Source organism: Rousettus aegyptiacus, unplaced genomic scaffold, assembly GCF_014176215.1.
Source record: "Rousettus aegyptiacus isolate mRouAeg1 unplaced genomic scaffold, mRouAeg1.p scaffold_m13_p_3, whole genome shotgun sequence".
Taxonomy (NCBI): domain Eukaryota; kingdom Metazoa; phylum Chordata; class Mammalia; order Chiroptera; family Pteropodidae; genus Rousettus; species Rousettus aegyptiacus.
This window is the reverse complement of record NW_023416306.1, coordinates 78,066,185-78,082,745: the sequence shown is the minus strand read 5'-3', so window position 1 is coordinate 78,082,745 and position 16,561 is coordinate 78,066,185. Positions and strand designations below refer to the sequence as shown.

Sequence of the window (16,561 nt, the reverse complement as noted above, 5' to 3'; positions counted from 1 at the left end):
GGAGGAAATCAAGGTAGATGTCTATTATATATTAATCAGGGGTCAAAAATTAGGAAAAACAATCGAAAGAAAAAAACTGTTCTCCCAACTTTCACCCATGAGAATAATAGTGTGCATTTGGATAGAGAAGGTTTTATGAAATTCCTAAAAGCTCACAGACCAAGTTGAGTTTTAGAGAACAGTAGATGGAACCCATCCTTGGCTGTCAGTTGAACTACATTATAATTGCTTTTAACATCCAAGTGGAGAAGAATTTGCTCTTTTTTTTTTGTCTGACGTTGAGCTCTACTATCTTCCCTGACTGTTAGTTTTTATCCTCGGTTGAGCAGCGTGAGTAGTTGATCATCTCAGGGGTGTGCAAACCTCAGAGCTGCGCTTCCGTGGAGTGTGTACAGTCTGTGAGTGAAGTGATGGTTCTCTCTGCCACCAGCAAGCTGATCTCTCCTTTGTTGCTGGAACAGATGTCTGCGCATACTCTTTTCCCAGCCCTGAGAACAGATATGGTCAATAAAACAACACAGATGCGCACACAACTTCCTGTCCTTAATGACTCCAGTATCTGACAGGAGAGATGAGGCATATTCAGAAATGTCTGTGACACAAGGTAAAAAGTTACAATCAGAAAGTGTGAAATTGACAAAGGACTATTTTTAAAGATAATTTAGCTTCATATATATTATCTGTAAAGAAATATGCAATAGATAATGGAAATTGATATAAGAAGTAAACTTCATTATATGAAAGGGATCACATTAATAAAAAAGCAGAATAATAAATTTTGTTATGTAAATTTTTATTGTCCAAGTTAATATATAGAGGATAATAGCATGGTTTGAAGATATTAATTTTTTATTCAGTAATGGTATATTCAAAAGCATCTCTCTCAGACTATAAAAATTAAAGTTAAAATTTAGCAATGAAGTTTATAGCCTGAAGCAATTTAGTCTAATAAAATTATAAATATTCATTTCATCTGTACCTAGAGGTATGCATCTTGATCAAAGGCTAATAAAACTTTTCATGTTTTACATAACTTTAAGATAGTTTCTGTTCTAATTCCATTGCTGCTTTTAGATCAGTTGTACAAGAAAACTACGGTTTTGTTCGGATTTGGAAAGTGTAGCTGAAATTCCTTTCATTCACTTATAGTAAAATTGACCAGATTGGATAAGAAAGGAGCCATTAATTTTCCAAAGAAAATTGCCCCCGGCTAGGGCAAGTTAACCAGTATTCTTTGTTGTTAGCTATTTTGACTCATCTAGTTATACATTTATTCAAAAATTTTTGGTGCTCCCTAATACTTCATTGGACAATTCAAATGCCTAGCAGCAAAACACACACTATATCTACCTTCAGAGCACTTGTAATATAATAGGGAATATAACAATAAAATATTGTTTATGACTAATCAATAATTGTCAATAGTTACTTGAATGTGCTTTGGAAAAATGGTTTAGCATTGTCTTCTAATGAATATACTCTTGCTATTAACATTCTCTAGTGATTCTATTAGTGATAATCAAAAGGTTAAGTTTTCCCATTATTTATTATAAGATAAATTCAATATAATCTTACCTTCATTATAAATCTTAAGATTTCTAATTTTCTTTCTAGACTTGACTTTGATAAGTCCTATAGTCTTAAAGTATGAGAGCTTTAAAATGTAACCCAGTAAGATACCTAAGTTTTAGTTCTCTAAAGGCTTTTGTATAATTAGTATCCTATTGATGTTGTTTTTTGTACATTAGAATAATTTTTTAAACCTAAAATATCAAAACAAAACAAAAATTTGTTTTAAAGTGTGCAAACTACAGATGTGTCTATCTCCTCCTAGGGGAAAATACAATGGGTTGTATATAGTTCAAATCAATACAGTCACGAGACAAACCTTAGTAGGCCAATTTTCTGTGTGAGGAAAGAAAATCTGCTGAAAGATTGTATGTTCAACTGGAGATCCATATATGAGAACTGGGTAATAAATAATTTTGTAGAAATTACCTACTGAGGTCTGCATGGAGAGATTAGAGTTTTAATGCTGAAAACTCCATTGACTTATATGACAGACGTTAATCTATTCTATGCTCGGCCTAAGAATTTATCACATTTAGCAAGAAATTTCAGAGCAAAAAGACACAAAAAGTCTATAAAAATTTTAGGAATACATTGATAGATGCAAAAATCTTCAACAAAATATTAGCGAATCTAATCCAATAACATATAAAAAGTATTGTACACCATGACCAAGTAGGATTCATCTCAGGAATTTAAGGTTGGTTCAACATATAAAAATGAAACAATGTAATACGCCATATTAATTGAATCAAAGCAAAAATCACATGATTGTCTCAATAAACAGAAAAAAGCATTTGAAAAAATTCAACACATTTTCATAATAAAAACATGGAACTAGGAATAGAAGGGAACTTCCTCACATGAAAAAAAGGCATCTACAAAAACTCACAACTAGCATCACACTTAATGTTGAAAAAATGAAAGTCTTTCCACCTTAGGAATGAGAGGAGGATATCTGCTCTTACCACTTCTGTTCAAGATTGTCACGCAGATTTGCACCAGGGCTATTAAGCAAGAAAAAGAATAAACAACTAATCAGATTAAAAAAGCAGAAGTAAAGTTATCTCTATTTGTAGAGGAAATGATTTTGTAAGAAATCCATGAAAAAAGTTATTAGAGCTAATAAACAGATTTGGCAAGGACATAAGATCAATATACAAAAATGCATTCCTATACACTAGCCATTAACAATACAAAAATGAAATGAAGAATGAAATTTCATTTATAATAGCATCAGAAAGAATAAAATGCTTAAGAATAACTTTAGCAAAACATGTACACTAAAAACTACAAAATGTTGTTGGAGAGCATTATGAATGACTTACATAACTGGAAATACACTCATGTTCATGGATTAAAAGACTTAATATTACTAAGATGGTAATACTCCCCAAGTTGATCTACAGGTTCAACAATAATTCCTATCAAAATCCAAATAGTATTTTTTCTAGAAATTGACAAGTTGATCCAAAAATTTATATGGAAATGCAAGAGGCTCTAAATAGCCAAAATAATCAGGAAAAAAAGAATAAAGTTAGAGGTTTTGCCCTTCTTAATTTCAAAATTTAGTATAATGTCACAGTAATCAAGACTATGTGATATTGGCCTAAGGCTAGAAATAATAATAAATGGAATAGATTTGAGAGTCAAGAAATAAAACTGTATATTTATGGTCAATTAAGTTTTGACATTGATGCCAAATCCTTTCAATGAAGAAAGAATAATCCTGTCAACAAATGGTGCTGGGGCCAAATGGATATCTATAGGTTAAAAAGTGATGTTGAACCCCTGCCTAACACCATGTATAAAAATGAACTCAAAATGTTGAGAAACCTAAAGGTAGGAGCTAAAATTATAAAATTCTTAAAGCAAAACAGAGATGTTAAGTCTTCTGACTTTAGATTAAACAACAGTTTCTTAGATAGTTTCTCAAAAGCCCTGCATTAAATAATGTCTTCTTAAAAGCACAAGCAACAAAAAGAAAAAGATAAATTGAGTCCCATTAAAATTAAAAATTTTTGCAATTCAAAGGAGAGCAGAGCATAGCCCAGGGTGCAGTTTGAAGCCTGTGGATCCCAGGAAAGGTTGGCCTTCAGAGACCTTGGGCCACCAAAAGGAAGGTCAACACTGCTCAGCATGATTATGCCCATCCTTGCTGACCCTCCCATACCTGAGGTGAGACTAGACAGTCATTATCATTAGGTCACATCTTTTCTACCATAGTTATAGAGGGAGTGACTGTGAGAGACCTCTTTCTACACTTTGTTTGGGGTCAGACGGTCTTCCTACATGTCCACAGAGGCAGAGAATCTGCACTGTCCACATTGTCAAGATCTATATATCATAAGATCGGCAGCCATGGAACTCCCATAAATAGATAGATAGATAGATAGATAGATAGATAGATAGATAGATAGATAGATAATGCCACCCTGAAGGGAATCTAGAAGCCAAGGTAGGAGGAAGAAAAAAAAAACTCCTACATCAAATTAGAGTTGTTGAAAAAGTCATAAAACAACTAAGATGAAACTTGGCACTCAAGGGTATTTGAATAAAGAGACACACACAAACACACACACTCTGGGAATTAAAATAAATATAATTATTTTAAATTTCACTGAGTGATCTAAAAGAGAGAATCATTACTGATTATCCTTAAATAGTAGCCTGGAAAATTATGTAGATGAACTGTCTCAAACTACAGAGCAAAAAGATTGAGATAGAAATTAGGAGAGAAAATAAAAGATATTTGGAAGTTTTATCTAGGAAACCTACCATGAATAATTGGAGATCCAGAAGAATAAGAAACAAAGACAATAATTGTGTATTTTTAAAAAGGCAGTTTCTCTAAGCTAAAGGAAAACCCGAGTTGCAGATTCAAAGAACTCATCAATACTGGGAAAATTTCTGAATTACAAAGATTACAGAGAAAAATCTTCCAATCTTTATAGACAAAAGTTACTACAATGAAAAAATAACGATTTCGTCATTAGCATCCAACTTCTCATTTGTAACAATGGGATGAAAAATAATGGCACATCATTATATTGCTAAGAAGAATGGGGTGTAACTCAAGCAGGTAATGTAATGTATCTGACAAGTATTAAAAAAGATTTTAGATAACAAAGAAGGATTGAGATTTAATATTAACTGTGCATCCTATCTGAGGAAAATACTAAAAAAAAATTTCTTCAGTCAAAAAATAAATCATAACCATAACATCAGGATTGAAAATATAAAGGGAATAGGAAACTCTGAGCTCTAATCCTTTCAATATATATTCACATCCATATGTGCATGCACACACAGTGAAAGTTACATCTGCATGATTAATGATAGCCTATTTGGGTACCTATAAATCTATCCACACATGTCCATGCCCACAAATCCACATATATGAATAAATATTAAGTACAGATTCTTGAAATACAGGAAAATATAATGTAATATAATATATTACCAACGTTTTTTTCTTTGATAACAGCACAATCTACATAAATGAAGCTAGGTTATCTTTAAAAAATAAATTCCAGAAAATTGGTCTAATTTATTAGGATGAAAACCTGCCCTAGATTGGACCTCTTACCCCTACCTGGTAGCATTCATGTCAGACTTTGACCAGGAAAGCAAGTGTTGTCTAGTTCCTCTTTCTGCTCAATACCTAAACCTTTTAATTAGCCTGTAATGTTTTGGGTTTTGTTTATTTGTTTTTTCAGCATTTTAGCCTTGCAGAAGTCCTATGTTACTATCATAGTGTTTTCCCATTTTTATCTCCACTTAACAGTCTCTCAAGTATAAAGTAAGGATGCCTTTCTTTAAGAAATACATATTGCCCAAATGCAAAATAAAAAAGGAAAGTGATCATTAAAGAACTCTTTTAATTCACAATAACCATTTAGTTGAGTTGTCCCAAGCTAATTTTACTCCAGTATACTTAAGAATCTACCTGAAATTCCTCATGCATAAAGCTTTTTGATGTTCCATATAATCAACCTGACCAAGATAGCAGCTGCATGTTTCAGAGAGATGTTTGTTACAATTTTAACTATGTAAACATGCCCCTAACTGGAGTTGTTCATAGAGGCCTTTAAAATCACCGAACAGAATTTTGAAAGCCTAAGTGGTTCCCAGCATATTTGCCAAAATTCTCAAAGTTAGATTTTTCTTGAAGATACAGCTCTTTTTCAAGGAAAGAATAAGAATAGAAAAGATTTGGCTTGCAAAAATGACATACTGAAATAGTGAGATAAAGTTTAATAGGAAAAAAGGTGATACCAAAGTAAGATTCAAAAATCACCTCATGAGTTTGTAGGGTAGACAGAACTTCACCTCTCCTTTCTTAAAGTCAGTGGTCGAGTCTCAGAATTATACTGACATAAGTCAGATCAACAGGAGAAAAGCATATAGGTTTTTAAATATACATGGGAGTTCCCATAGGAAAATGAAGACCCTAAAAGCAGATAGGCCCGTGTGTTTATATACTAGGATGAATGAAGAATAGCATTTGTGAAAAAGTAACTAAAATCTATGGGGAGACTAAAGGAAAATAAGAGTTATTTTAACAAGATTTTTATGTATGGATTTCTCTCACTGGGCTCCCCACTTCTGGTGATAAGAATGTTTCTTTCCTCCTGGTGCAGGGAGGACAGCTTTTTCATGGGAGTTTTATCTCCTGCTTTCAGGAAGAAAAGGGGGCTCAGAGTGTCTTCCTTGCACCTGATGTTTTTCAAGTGCCTTTAGGTCAAAATAACCTTAACATCAAAATGGTATATATTTCAGGGTTACATATTCTGTTATCCTTCAGGTAGAAGCTTTAGGGTATGCTGCCATCTTATGCCACTGAGTTTTATCAAATATCAAAGTAACTAAGGGCATCCTCATTGTCACTAAAGGTAGCAGCCAAATCTGGAAGTACATTTTTAGTTTGAGCCAATGCAAGTAATCTTTTACGACTAGGTGGGTTTTCTGTACTCCTCAGGCCACACCTGGAAAGTGCCACAGCCGAAAAACTATTTCAACACCTCAACTGACCACAGAAGGGTGGTAATGGGACTAAGTTTATTCTATGATTATAAAACACATGTACGCATCCTGTGCAACAGACACTAAGCTAAGTGCAGGAGACAAGATAAAACACACTGCCACCAGGAGCTTTCCATCTGCTCTGTGAGAGAGACCTTCTGTAACTGATGTACGGATTTCTCCGTATGGATGTTAGAAAAAAGAGAGTCAACCAGCCCGTCTACACACAAGGAAGGGGAAGATGCCCTGGGCTCCTATCGAGGTGTTTTTTTTCTGCCGGTTGCATGGACACTTCCCTGACTGACACATTTAAACATCTGATGTATACAACTGACTTCGCTTGGCCAGATGTCAAGTCCACTGAGCAAGTGCACTGAGGGACATAATTAATCATTACGAAATGAACGAATTGACATTCCGCTCTCCTGTGTAATCGCTGCTCTTTTTAGGTTAGCTTGGGGTGAGGCCAGTTTTCTAGGATAGGGCTTTGATTTATGGAAAGGAAGCACAGACCACCTTTGTGAAGGGGTGGAGAGGGAGTGGCTGTGGATCCCCCAAGAGGCACCCCGGTAGAGGACAGGCCCTCTCTGTGGAAATTAGAACTGCAGTTGGGATCCCAGAGCTCCGCTGTCTCCTAACCCAGGAGACAGTTCACTCTGACCACCTTGATTACTGATTACTGACCATGAAACCTGTTAAAACATTTTAATGATCATTTAAAAAGTAAAGTGACAGGAGGTGTCATTCATTTGCCCCCCGTCAGTGCAGCTAGGGAGGCTGCAGTTAGCTCCTGGGTAGTTCGTCTCTCCGATCAATAACCAAGGCCGCAGGTGTAGCTCTGTCGGGTCTTTCCTAAGGAAAGGAGGACAAAAGCTTCAGAGGGAGAGTCATTTCTTCGCTGCCGTGCAGATGCGGCTATTCCTGCGTCCCAGCTCTTCGTCCTTACGCGCTAACAGTCTGTCCGTCTTATACCCGCAGAGCCCCCTGGCGCTGACCCGGACACGCAGCAAGCGGGCGCGCACGGCTTCTCCGGCTGCCTTTCGGCAGTGCGCTTTGGCCCTGCCACCCCGCTGAAGGCGGCGCTGCGCCCTGGAGGTCCAGCTCCGGTCACCGTCCGCGGATATGTAGCCCAGTCGCGCTGCGCCCAGGTTGGGAGGCCTGGAGCCCCAGCGCGGGAGGCGACCCGCCCATTCGCGGGTGGCGCAGGTGCGTGACCCTCTGCCCGCAGTCTTCCATCAGGTCTCCGTCCCGGAAGTTGCCAAAAGTCCTCTGCTGGTTCACCTTGCCCTTCTTTGGTCTCTCCATTCTCTCTTCTTCGTTTCACATTTGTTTCTACCGCTGCAGTTGTCTGCTTTTATTTCTATTATTTGTGAATTTCTCAAAAAGCCCGCCTTTCCACTCGCCTCTGTCGTTCTGCATTTTTCTACTGTAGGTCGTTCTGGAGCAACAGATGAGGGAGAGCCCTTCGTCAATGCGGACAGAAGTGGCTCCGCGGTCCTCCGAGGTAACAGGGCCGCGAATGATCTGGTCTTCGGTGTTATCGCTGTTAGCATAATCCAAAAAAATATCAAGACCCAATGATTACGACGTCAGTGGCAGACCATACACATTTGCTGACAATCTTAATGTAATTCTACTGAATTCAGCATCTTTGGAGAAGGAACTGATGATTCCACTGAAATGCTTTATAAAGAACTGTTGCCGAACTATAATGAGAAGGTCTTTCATTTGAAAATAACCATTAATATAGTAAGACTTCTCAGTATATATAAATATATATATGAATATACATATATACACACAAATTCATCTGTATACGTGTATATATGTATATGTATATATGTTCATATGTGTGTGTTTATATATACATACATATATATATATGTAAATGCAATATATATTGTTTTTTCGATTCAAGGTAGCCATGGACCTCTTGGTCCATCAGCCCAAAACATTTTCAATTAATATTAAAAATAAAACAAATTAGAAGCACTTAAACTATGAAAATTGGCATTTTCCTAAACATAAAGATATAAAACTGTTTTTGGTGTTAATCCTAATTTAGGAGGCTACATATGAAGAGAGAGAGAGAGAGAGAGAGAGAGAGAGAGAGAGAGAGAGAGAGGAGAATTGCATTTTAAATATCTTCCAGTATATTCTCCTAAATCAAATTTATCTAGGTCAAATTTATCTAGATTCCAAAAATGAATGTTCAAATCCCCCCTTATCATTCAAAGACATTTTAATTTGCTTAATTAGATTATTAAAATGTGAGTCAGATGCAAACTCTCCTTGGTGAAAAGGAAGTAAACTGCTCTCCATTCCACTGCTGCCACAAAATAAGGTAATAACTCATAATTACTCATAGAGCTAGGATATTGACTGGGTGTCCATTGTTCAAGATGCTGCACACCTGCTCAGATTGGATCTACTTATTCACCGGCATTTTATTCGGACACAAATTTTCTCTAGACAATTAGGAAATATTCAGACATTTTAAAAGACTGACCAAATCTATGTAAGAATGTTAACATTTTTATTCCTATCTCAACTACTTTATTTCTGTAGTGAGTGAGGCATTTGACCCCAATTTTACAACTGGAAGAAACAAAACATAAATGTTTTTTACAATATATATTTGAAAAGAATACTTTTGTGTTAAAATTTAAAAGAAATCTTATTCCAAATTAATATGTTTTTAATGAGATGTTTGCTATAAAGCTAATTTAAAATAAATCACCTTAATGTGATTAATATTTTCCAAGTAAGAGTTCAAAAATTTGCAAAATATCATAATTACCCTTTCATTAGAGAGAACAAAGATAACAATAGTCAACTGGGTGATAGAACTTTATTGCTTTAGAGCTTTATTGCTTTTGACTAAATATCATTGGCAAGATATATAAAGTAAGTAAGTTGTACCAGTGTTATTCCCCTAAGAAGTCCTACTGGCTCCTGATAGAGGGAGAACCAGACCACAGAAGGTGTCAGGGACATAACAGCTCAGTTTACTGGGCCTATATAATCTGCATTTTGCATTATTTTGTACTCTTGAAAACAAAGGGAATGGTTTAGGAAAAGAGAATTAAACTAAACAACATTCAAACAGGTAAACCAGAAATCACAAAGGTTTCTTTTATATATAATATATACATATTAGTTTTTCAATTACAGTTGACATAATATGTTAATTTCAGTTGTACAACAGTGATTAGATATTTATATAATCACTACAAAGTGATCACCTTGGTAAATCTAGTACTTATCTGACACCATACATAGTTATTAGAGTATTTTTGACTATATTCCCTATGCTATACTTTACATCCCCATGACTATTTTGTAACTACCAACTTGTACTTCTTAATCCTTTCCCCTTTTTCACCGCTCTTCCCAACACCCTTTCATCTGGCAACCATCAGTTTGTTCTTCCTATTTATGAGTTTGTTCCTGGCAAGGGATCCACAATGTAGATGGACAGATGGATGGATAGAGAAAGAGACATATGTAGACAATCAGGCAGACATGAGTTTGTCATAAACACATTTACATGGGAGTTGCTGTTGGGAAAGTTCCAGAAGGTGTCAGATCCATTGTTTAAATTATCTCAATCTCTTCAGATAGTGAATGATGATTGAAGTTATTTTAGGATCCACCACTCATAAAGCAAACACACACATGAAATCCTGGCTATTTTGGTATAATGATGACAGTAATTGTTTAACTAAGTTGCCTGATCATTGTAATTCAGTTACTGATTCCTAATAGTAAAACTAGATATGATGTAGCTCTTTAAAGCAAAGTTCTATACCTAAACATAAAAATGATGAAAGCAATTTTATTGTTTGTTGCCAATTGAGATGCAAAATATATTGCAAGTAATGATTATTCTGATTATGAATATTTAAGAATATTCACAGCCTCATGAATACGCTACCTCATCCAATCTAAGGGGAGCTCTGGGCACATGCTCAAGAATTCCTGTGACCAATTAATTACATGCAGTCAAGCTTTGAGTTTGCTGGGTTTCACGACACTTGCTTATGTCTATCCTAGAGTATAATGAAGAACTCATTTACAATATAAATTTGATTCACATAACTAAGCAGTAACGTGTTTTCTAACATTTGCTAATTGGAAATATTAATTCCTATGTGAATAATCTTAAAAGTATATTTACTAGTGAATGTGTGTGTATGTATGTGTTTTGTGTGTGTATTGGTATAGACTGGACATTCATTCTTCACTAATATGATAGCTTGAGTAAACATTTCTCAGCCTAGCTTAACAGTCTCAACCTGGCAATGCTTTAAAATAATCTGGGAGACTTTTAAAACAATATTGATATCCAGACCTAACACCCAAAGATTCTGAGTTATTGTCATACAGTCAAGGTTGAGAACCACTGGCATTGCTAATATTTTTAATACTTAAACATTTCCAAAAAGAGATGTCAAACAGTCTCTTTCCATCTAGCTAAATGTTATCAATACTATGGTATAGTAGTTATCTATTGCTGCATGACAAATTATCACCCACTCAACAGCTTAACCTAACTCACATTTATTATCTTACATTTCTGTGGGTCAGGAGTTTGGGCACAGCTCAGTGGGGTCCTGTGTCAGGGACTAATGAAGCTGCAATCAAGGTGTCAGCCAGGGCTTGGATCTCATCCGTAGGTTCCAATGGGGAAAGAATCACTTCCTGTGTTGCATGATTGGTGGCAGAATGCAGTCTCTTGCAGCTGTAAGACTTAGAGCATCTGGATTTTTGCGGACCACTGGAAAGAGCCTGCCCTTAGCATCTAAAAGCTGCCTGCAGTTCCTGCCATGTGGGGTTTCTCACCATGGCTGCTTGCCACCTTGCAGCCAGCAGGAAGAGAAGTGCCGCTATATTATGTATGTAGCATTATCACAAAGTCAGAGGCAGGTAATTAGGTACAGCCCGTAACCTTTGTCCTTTTTTATTGATTAGAAGCAAGTCACAGCCCCCATGTACAAGCAAAGGAGGAGACTGCACAAAGACATGAACCCTCAAGGCAAGATCGGTTAAGACTCCATTGGCCTACTAGAGATAGAGGATATATATACCACAGTACTGTAGGACAGCAGCACATCGGCATCAAAATTAAATCAAATTGTCACTAAAATACTTATTCATAATTTAATTACTATATGACAGGTCTATACACTCAATACTCTTAAAATAATTAACACCTGCTTGCTCATTAGCATGATGTGTAGGCATGACCTAAGACACTGTACTGTGTTTCCGAATTTAAGTGTGACCACACTAAGTGAAATCCAATTGTAATCTCTCTAGGATAAAGGCATAAAATTGCTGTATCTAAAGCTCATATGGACTTAGAAGTAAACTTTATAATACCCTTGGTTTCAAATTTTCTGATGTTATACAGATGTTCCTCAACTTATGATGAGATTAGATCTCAATAAACCCATTATAAATTATAAACATCATCAGTTAGGAATGCATTTAATACACCTTGCCTACTGAACAACATAGCCAGTCTCTGCTGAATGTGTAGCACTTTCTCACCATCATAAACTCAGAAAACCTCAAGCCAAGTCACTGTACATTTGAGATCATCTATATGTATGATATGAATGATGGTAGGATAGATTCTGGTTAGACTGGCATATAAATTTTATATTCTGACTGTGTTTTTCCTTTCTCTTCTCTCACTAGGTGTGATAGCAGTTGTGATATTTATCTTGCTCTGTACCACTGCCATAGCAATACGTATTTATCAACAGAGATGGGTGTACAAAAAAAACGAGTCAAATATTCAAAAAAATGGAGACAATGCTGAGACTGCTCTGAAAAGTGAACTCAACATGCAAAGTATAGTCAACGAAAGCCAGAAAGAATATTTCTTCTGATCAGCAGTGGTTTTACTTAATTCTGTGATTATGTGACTTTCTTGTTAAGCAATTGGCTCCATGAAACCCCACCTTGTCTTCTTGGGACAAGTGGTGGTGTGCAGAGTCCTCAATTTGCTCACACCCAGTCCTGGGAGGCTTTGCTCAGTACTCTTTCATGATCTATTTATGTAGCAGTGACTTAGGTGTACTCATTAATCACTGTTTGGCAGTTTCTGACAATTCTGACCTGATCTTCTAAAACTGAAATGTATTTACATAATGACTTTGGATTTTAAGTGAGAACAAGGATTTGAGCTGCGTCCCTACTCTCTTAAAAATATGACACAGAAATTTATAAAAGACAAGGTTTGACTCTGTTTTGTTTTATGGAAACTTATGTTATGCTTAATTTGTCAATGCCCTGCTGACATGGGTATACCAAAAGTGCTTCTCAGATGGCCTTCGGGTGAGTTTCCATATTCCTGTGAACCAGAGCCCAGTGACCAAAACTGCATTAGAAACCTGAGGGAAAAATCTCACATTTTTTGGCTGAGTGTTGTTATTACTTATCTCTTTTAAAGCAGTTTGGATACATGTTAGCACTAAAATGAGTACTGAATGTCAGCTCTGAAATTCTAGTATTGAGTTTAGTATGGAACAGAAAATTCATAGGCAGCAAATTTGTAAAGCATTCCAATCTGCTATAATTTGCTTATATTTCTTTGTTATTTGTCACTATAGTCTTTTTAGATTATAATAAAGATCACCTAATGATCCCACAAAAATGTGCATTTTGTAGTTAAACTCGTGCCAGTATAAACTCTGTGCTTAACACTGCAAATGTATCCTTCATCCACTTCATCTAAATGAAATATAATCCTAAATTTATTTTCTTTAATGTGGGGCGATTGGGTCACTTTTCTTTGTAGTCTTGTGATTCTCTATTTCTGAAGGTTACCCACAACAATCTTTTGATTTCTTGTGACTGTCTTTTCATTTATTAGAGGGAAAGTCACATTTTGACGCGAAGTTCTCCATTTCCCTTTCTAAATTTTGAAGTGATCAAGCAAACCACTCCCTGAATTACCATCTCACCTAGTTACAATTTGGAATACCACTTGAAGGATGTTTATGCTAAGAGAGACGTAGATTGTATGATCTGAATTAAATCTGTCATTCTAATCAAGATTCTGGGATTTGGAGTCAGTTTTCAATAGAGCACCAGAAATTGACCAGTTCATTTCATATTCACTTACTAGAAGAACAAGACTTCATATTAACTATGGGAATTGTTCCATTTACTACTTTTGTGACAGTGATCATTAGATAATTAAGTGGAGCCCCCGTTTGCACACAGTGGCCAACTACAATAAAAATGTGCTGCACTCTCCCTACCCCACCTGCTGTGTGCCTGCCAGGTGTTAGATTACTTACTTTGACCACAGCAGGACTACTAGAACTATGTACTTTCAGCTTTGCTATTTCTTTGACTGTGTATTTCTTTTCTGTGTTCTTTTTAAACAATGAGAAAAGATATTCTCTGTATTAATTCTTTTCTCAAATTTTTTTTCTTCTGATTTTATATTAGTTTTCTATGAGGTATAACAAACTACCACAAATTTAGTGGCTTAATACAACATACATTTATAATCTCATAGTTTCTGTGAGTCAGGAGCTGGGCGCGGGTCCTCTGGGTCCTCTGAAAGGCTTCAGTCAAGTGTCAGCCAGCTGTGTTCTAATCTGGACACTCAGCTGAGGACAAATTAGCTCCCTGCTCCCTGGGTTATTAACAGCATTCAGGTTTTTTACTACTGGAAGTTTTGTGAAAGCTTGCTTCTTTAAGGCTAGCAAAGGACAGAGAAACTCTAGTGTAAATTTGCTGGCAAAAGGAAGTCTTATATAATGTAATCGGATCATGGAAGCGACACCTCATTACTTTCGCTGGATTCTATTGGGAGAAGCAAGTCATAGGTCCTGCTCACACTCAAGGGTAGGAATTACATAAAAACATGAACCAGCAGGCTGCGATCGTGGGGGCCACCTTAAAGTCTATCTACCATAACACTGTATCTATATTGATATCTCTTTACATGCATAATGAAGGATTTTCAGGATCTCGGTGTAGTAATATATGAAGGATCTGTCTTGGTGAATGATAACATACCTTTTTCCCAAAGGTCTATGCAGATTAGAGAAGGATTCAGTGCAAAAATGAGAGGCTCTGTTTAGTGCATAACTGAGTGTAAACATCACTGCAACTTTAACAAATGATCATCATATTCTAAAAGAATGCATCTCTTTGGTAGCTAAAATTTTACAGATAGTGAGATTTATAGATAGTGAGATTCACTGCACTCTGCTGTCTTTTCTTTTTCTTTCTTTCTTTCTTTTTTTTTTTTTGAGGCAGTTTTTTATTATGTTGTCTTCTCTAAAAGGAAAATAAAATATTCGTATCAAATTACAGTGATGCATCATTTATTTTCCCTTACTGATTTGTAAACTTTAACTGCTTATGTGTTTAAAATAACATTTTAAAATTAAATTAGGAGAATATTTTTAAAGAGTTTAGTAAAACTGGAATTATAAAATTATATTGTTTTTCCTTAAATATTAAAAAATGTATAAATGTATACGTTCTATAGTGGTGTGTTTTAATTTATCTCTACTGTATATATAGGTAATACTATGACCTGTTAATATTATTTATGTTGATATTTAAATACAAACACAAGGTAGTTAATATCTACTGCTTACAAGAATTTAAAACACCTATAAATGTGGATGTTTATACCTTTGCCAGAGAACAATAATTTAACAATCAGTAAGTTATTCGTTGACTGTTTCCTATACAATCAAAACTGGTTAAAAATGATTTCCCCAAGAGAATTGGGTTTCTAGAGCGCTAATTAAATATACAGATTCCAGTTGCAAATAGCATTTTTCTACAAAATAAAAGTTAAAAAAATAAGTCCCCATGTTTTATGTCCAAATAGAAAGGAAAATAATATACAAATAACAGTCATCATTGGGACTAGAAGTTAAGAACATCGGTTTCCTCCATAATGAAGTCAGGCCTCCCTCACTACCTTCTCAGTATTATTTAGTAACATAAAAAAACATTTTGGGGCATTTATATTCTATTTGTCTAGAATAACCACGATTTATAGAACTTATTTTTACTTTTTTATATAGGACATTTGATAGATATTTGATTTCAATAGAATTTTAAAAAATAAACTATGAAGTTCATGGACCATGCCTTGAGAGAAGACAAATATAATGAAGCACTTTACACCAACATAAATTACCTCTGACTATGAAATTGGATTTTCAAAATATTCTTCAAACAAGAGGGATGATATGGAAACATATTAAATGAAAATATGTTGCTTCAGTGACTTAATCTACTGTTATGTAATCCAGAACTGCAATGTTTAAAGAATCCCTCAGTGCCTTCAATAGGCCATGGCTGTATTTACCTTTTTGCAAGTTAGGATCATGATGAACAGCAACATGGAAGACAGACTGGGAAAAAGAGTAACAGTCATGAAATGGTTTGCATGCAAAATGGCGGGGAAAATGCATTTAAGTGTATGTGAACCTATGACTACACTGGAGCTCATGGGCATATTTACAGGTTCATGGACATTAACAGATTCCATACACATTGAAAGTAACATCACTTCAGCTGAATAAAAATATTCTTAATAGTAGATCTTTGCACTCTCTACACCTACACATGACTACTACCACTTTTTGAGAGAATGAAACTATTCATAAACACTGGTTTAACAAATTTAAGTTTAGATAAAGAATTAAGTTTCTGTAAGAAAACAAAAACAAAAAAATTTTTATTCTCAGAAACATAGACATTTCTTGTGGACAGGGGCATTAAATCCTTTCCCATCAGTCTTGGCTATCCAGTACTTTCATTTCCCTTCACAGCCTCTCTAAGCTAGTGTCAGCGGCTTCTTCCAGAGTAACACTGTCTATTAAGTAAAGTCCATAGAATCTTGTTTTCTATGAAAGTTCTTATGAGTGTAACTCCTACTAAAGTTACTGCTGAGCATTTCATTGTAACATCA

The 16,561-nt window shown here is 35.5% G+C and overlaps 1 protein-coding gene across 1 annotated transcript in view; it reads left to right on the top strand.

Moving 5' to 3' along the window:
• Positions 1-14,060, top strand: part of LOC107518834 (contactin-associated protein-like 3) — a 192,690-nt gene extending 178,630 nt beyond the window's left edge. Inside the window, exons 22-24 of the mRNA XM_036218262.1 lie at positions 7,573-7,791; positions 8,027-8,098; positions 12,301-14,060. Coding sequence (XP_036074155.1) covers positions 7,573-7,791; positions 8,027-8,098; positions 12,301-12,494 — 485 coding nt within the window. The 3' untranslated portion in view covers positions 12,495-14,060. The remainder of the gene's footprint in view (positions 1-7,572; positions 7,792-8,026; positions 8,099-12,300) is intronic.
• The last annotated feature ends 2,501 nt before the right edge of the window (positions 14,061-16,561 follow it).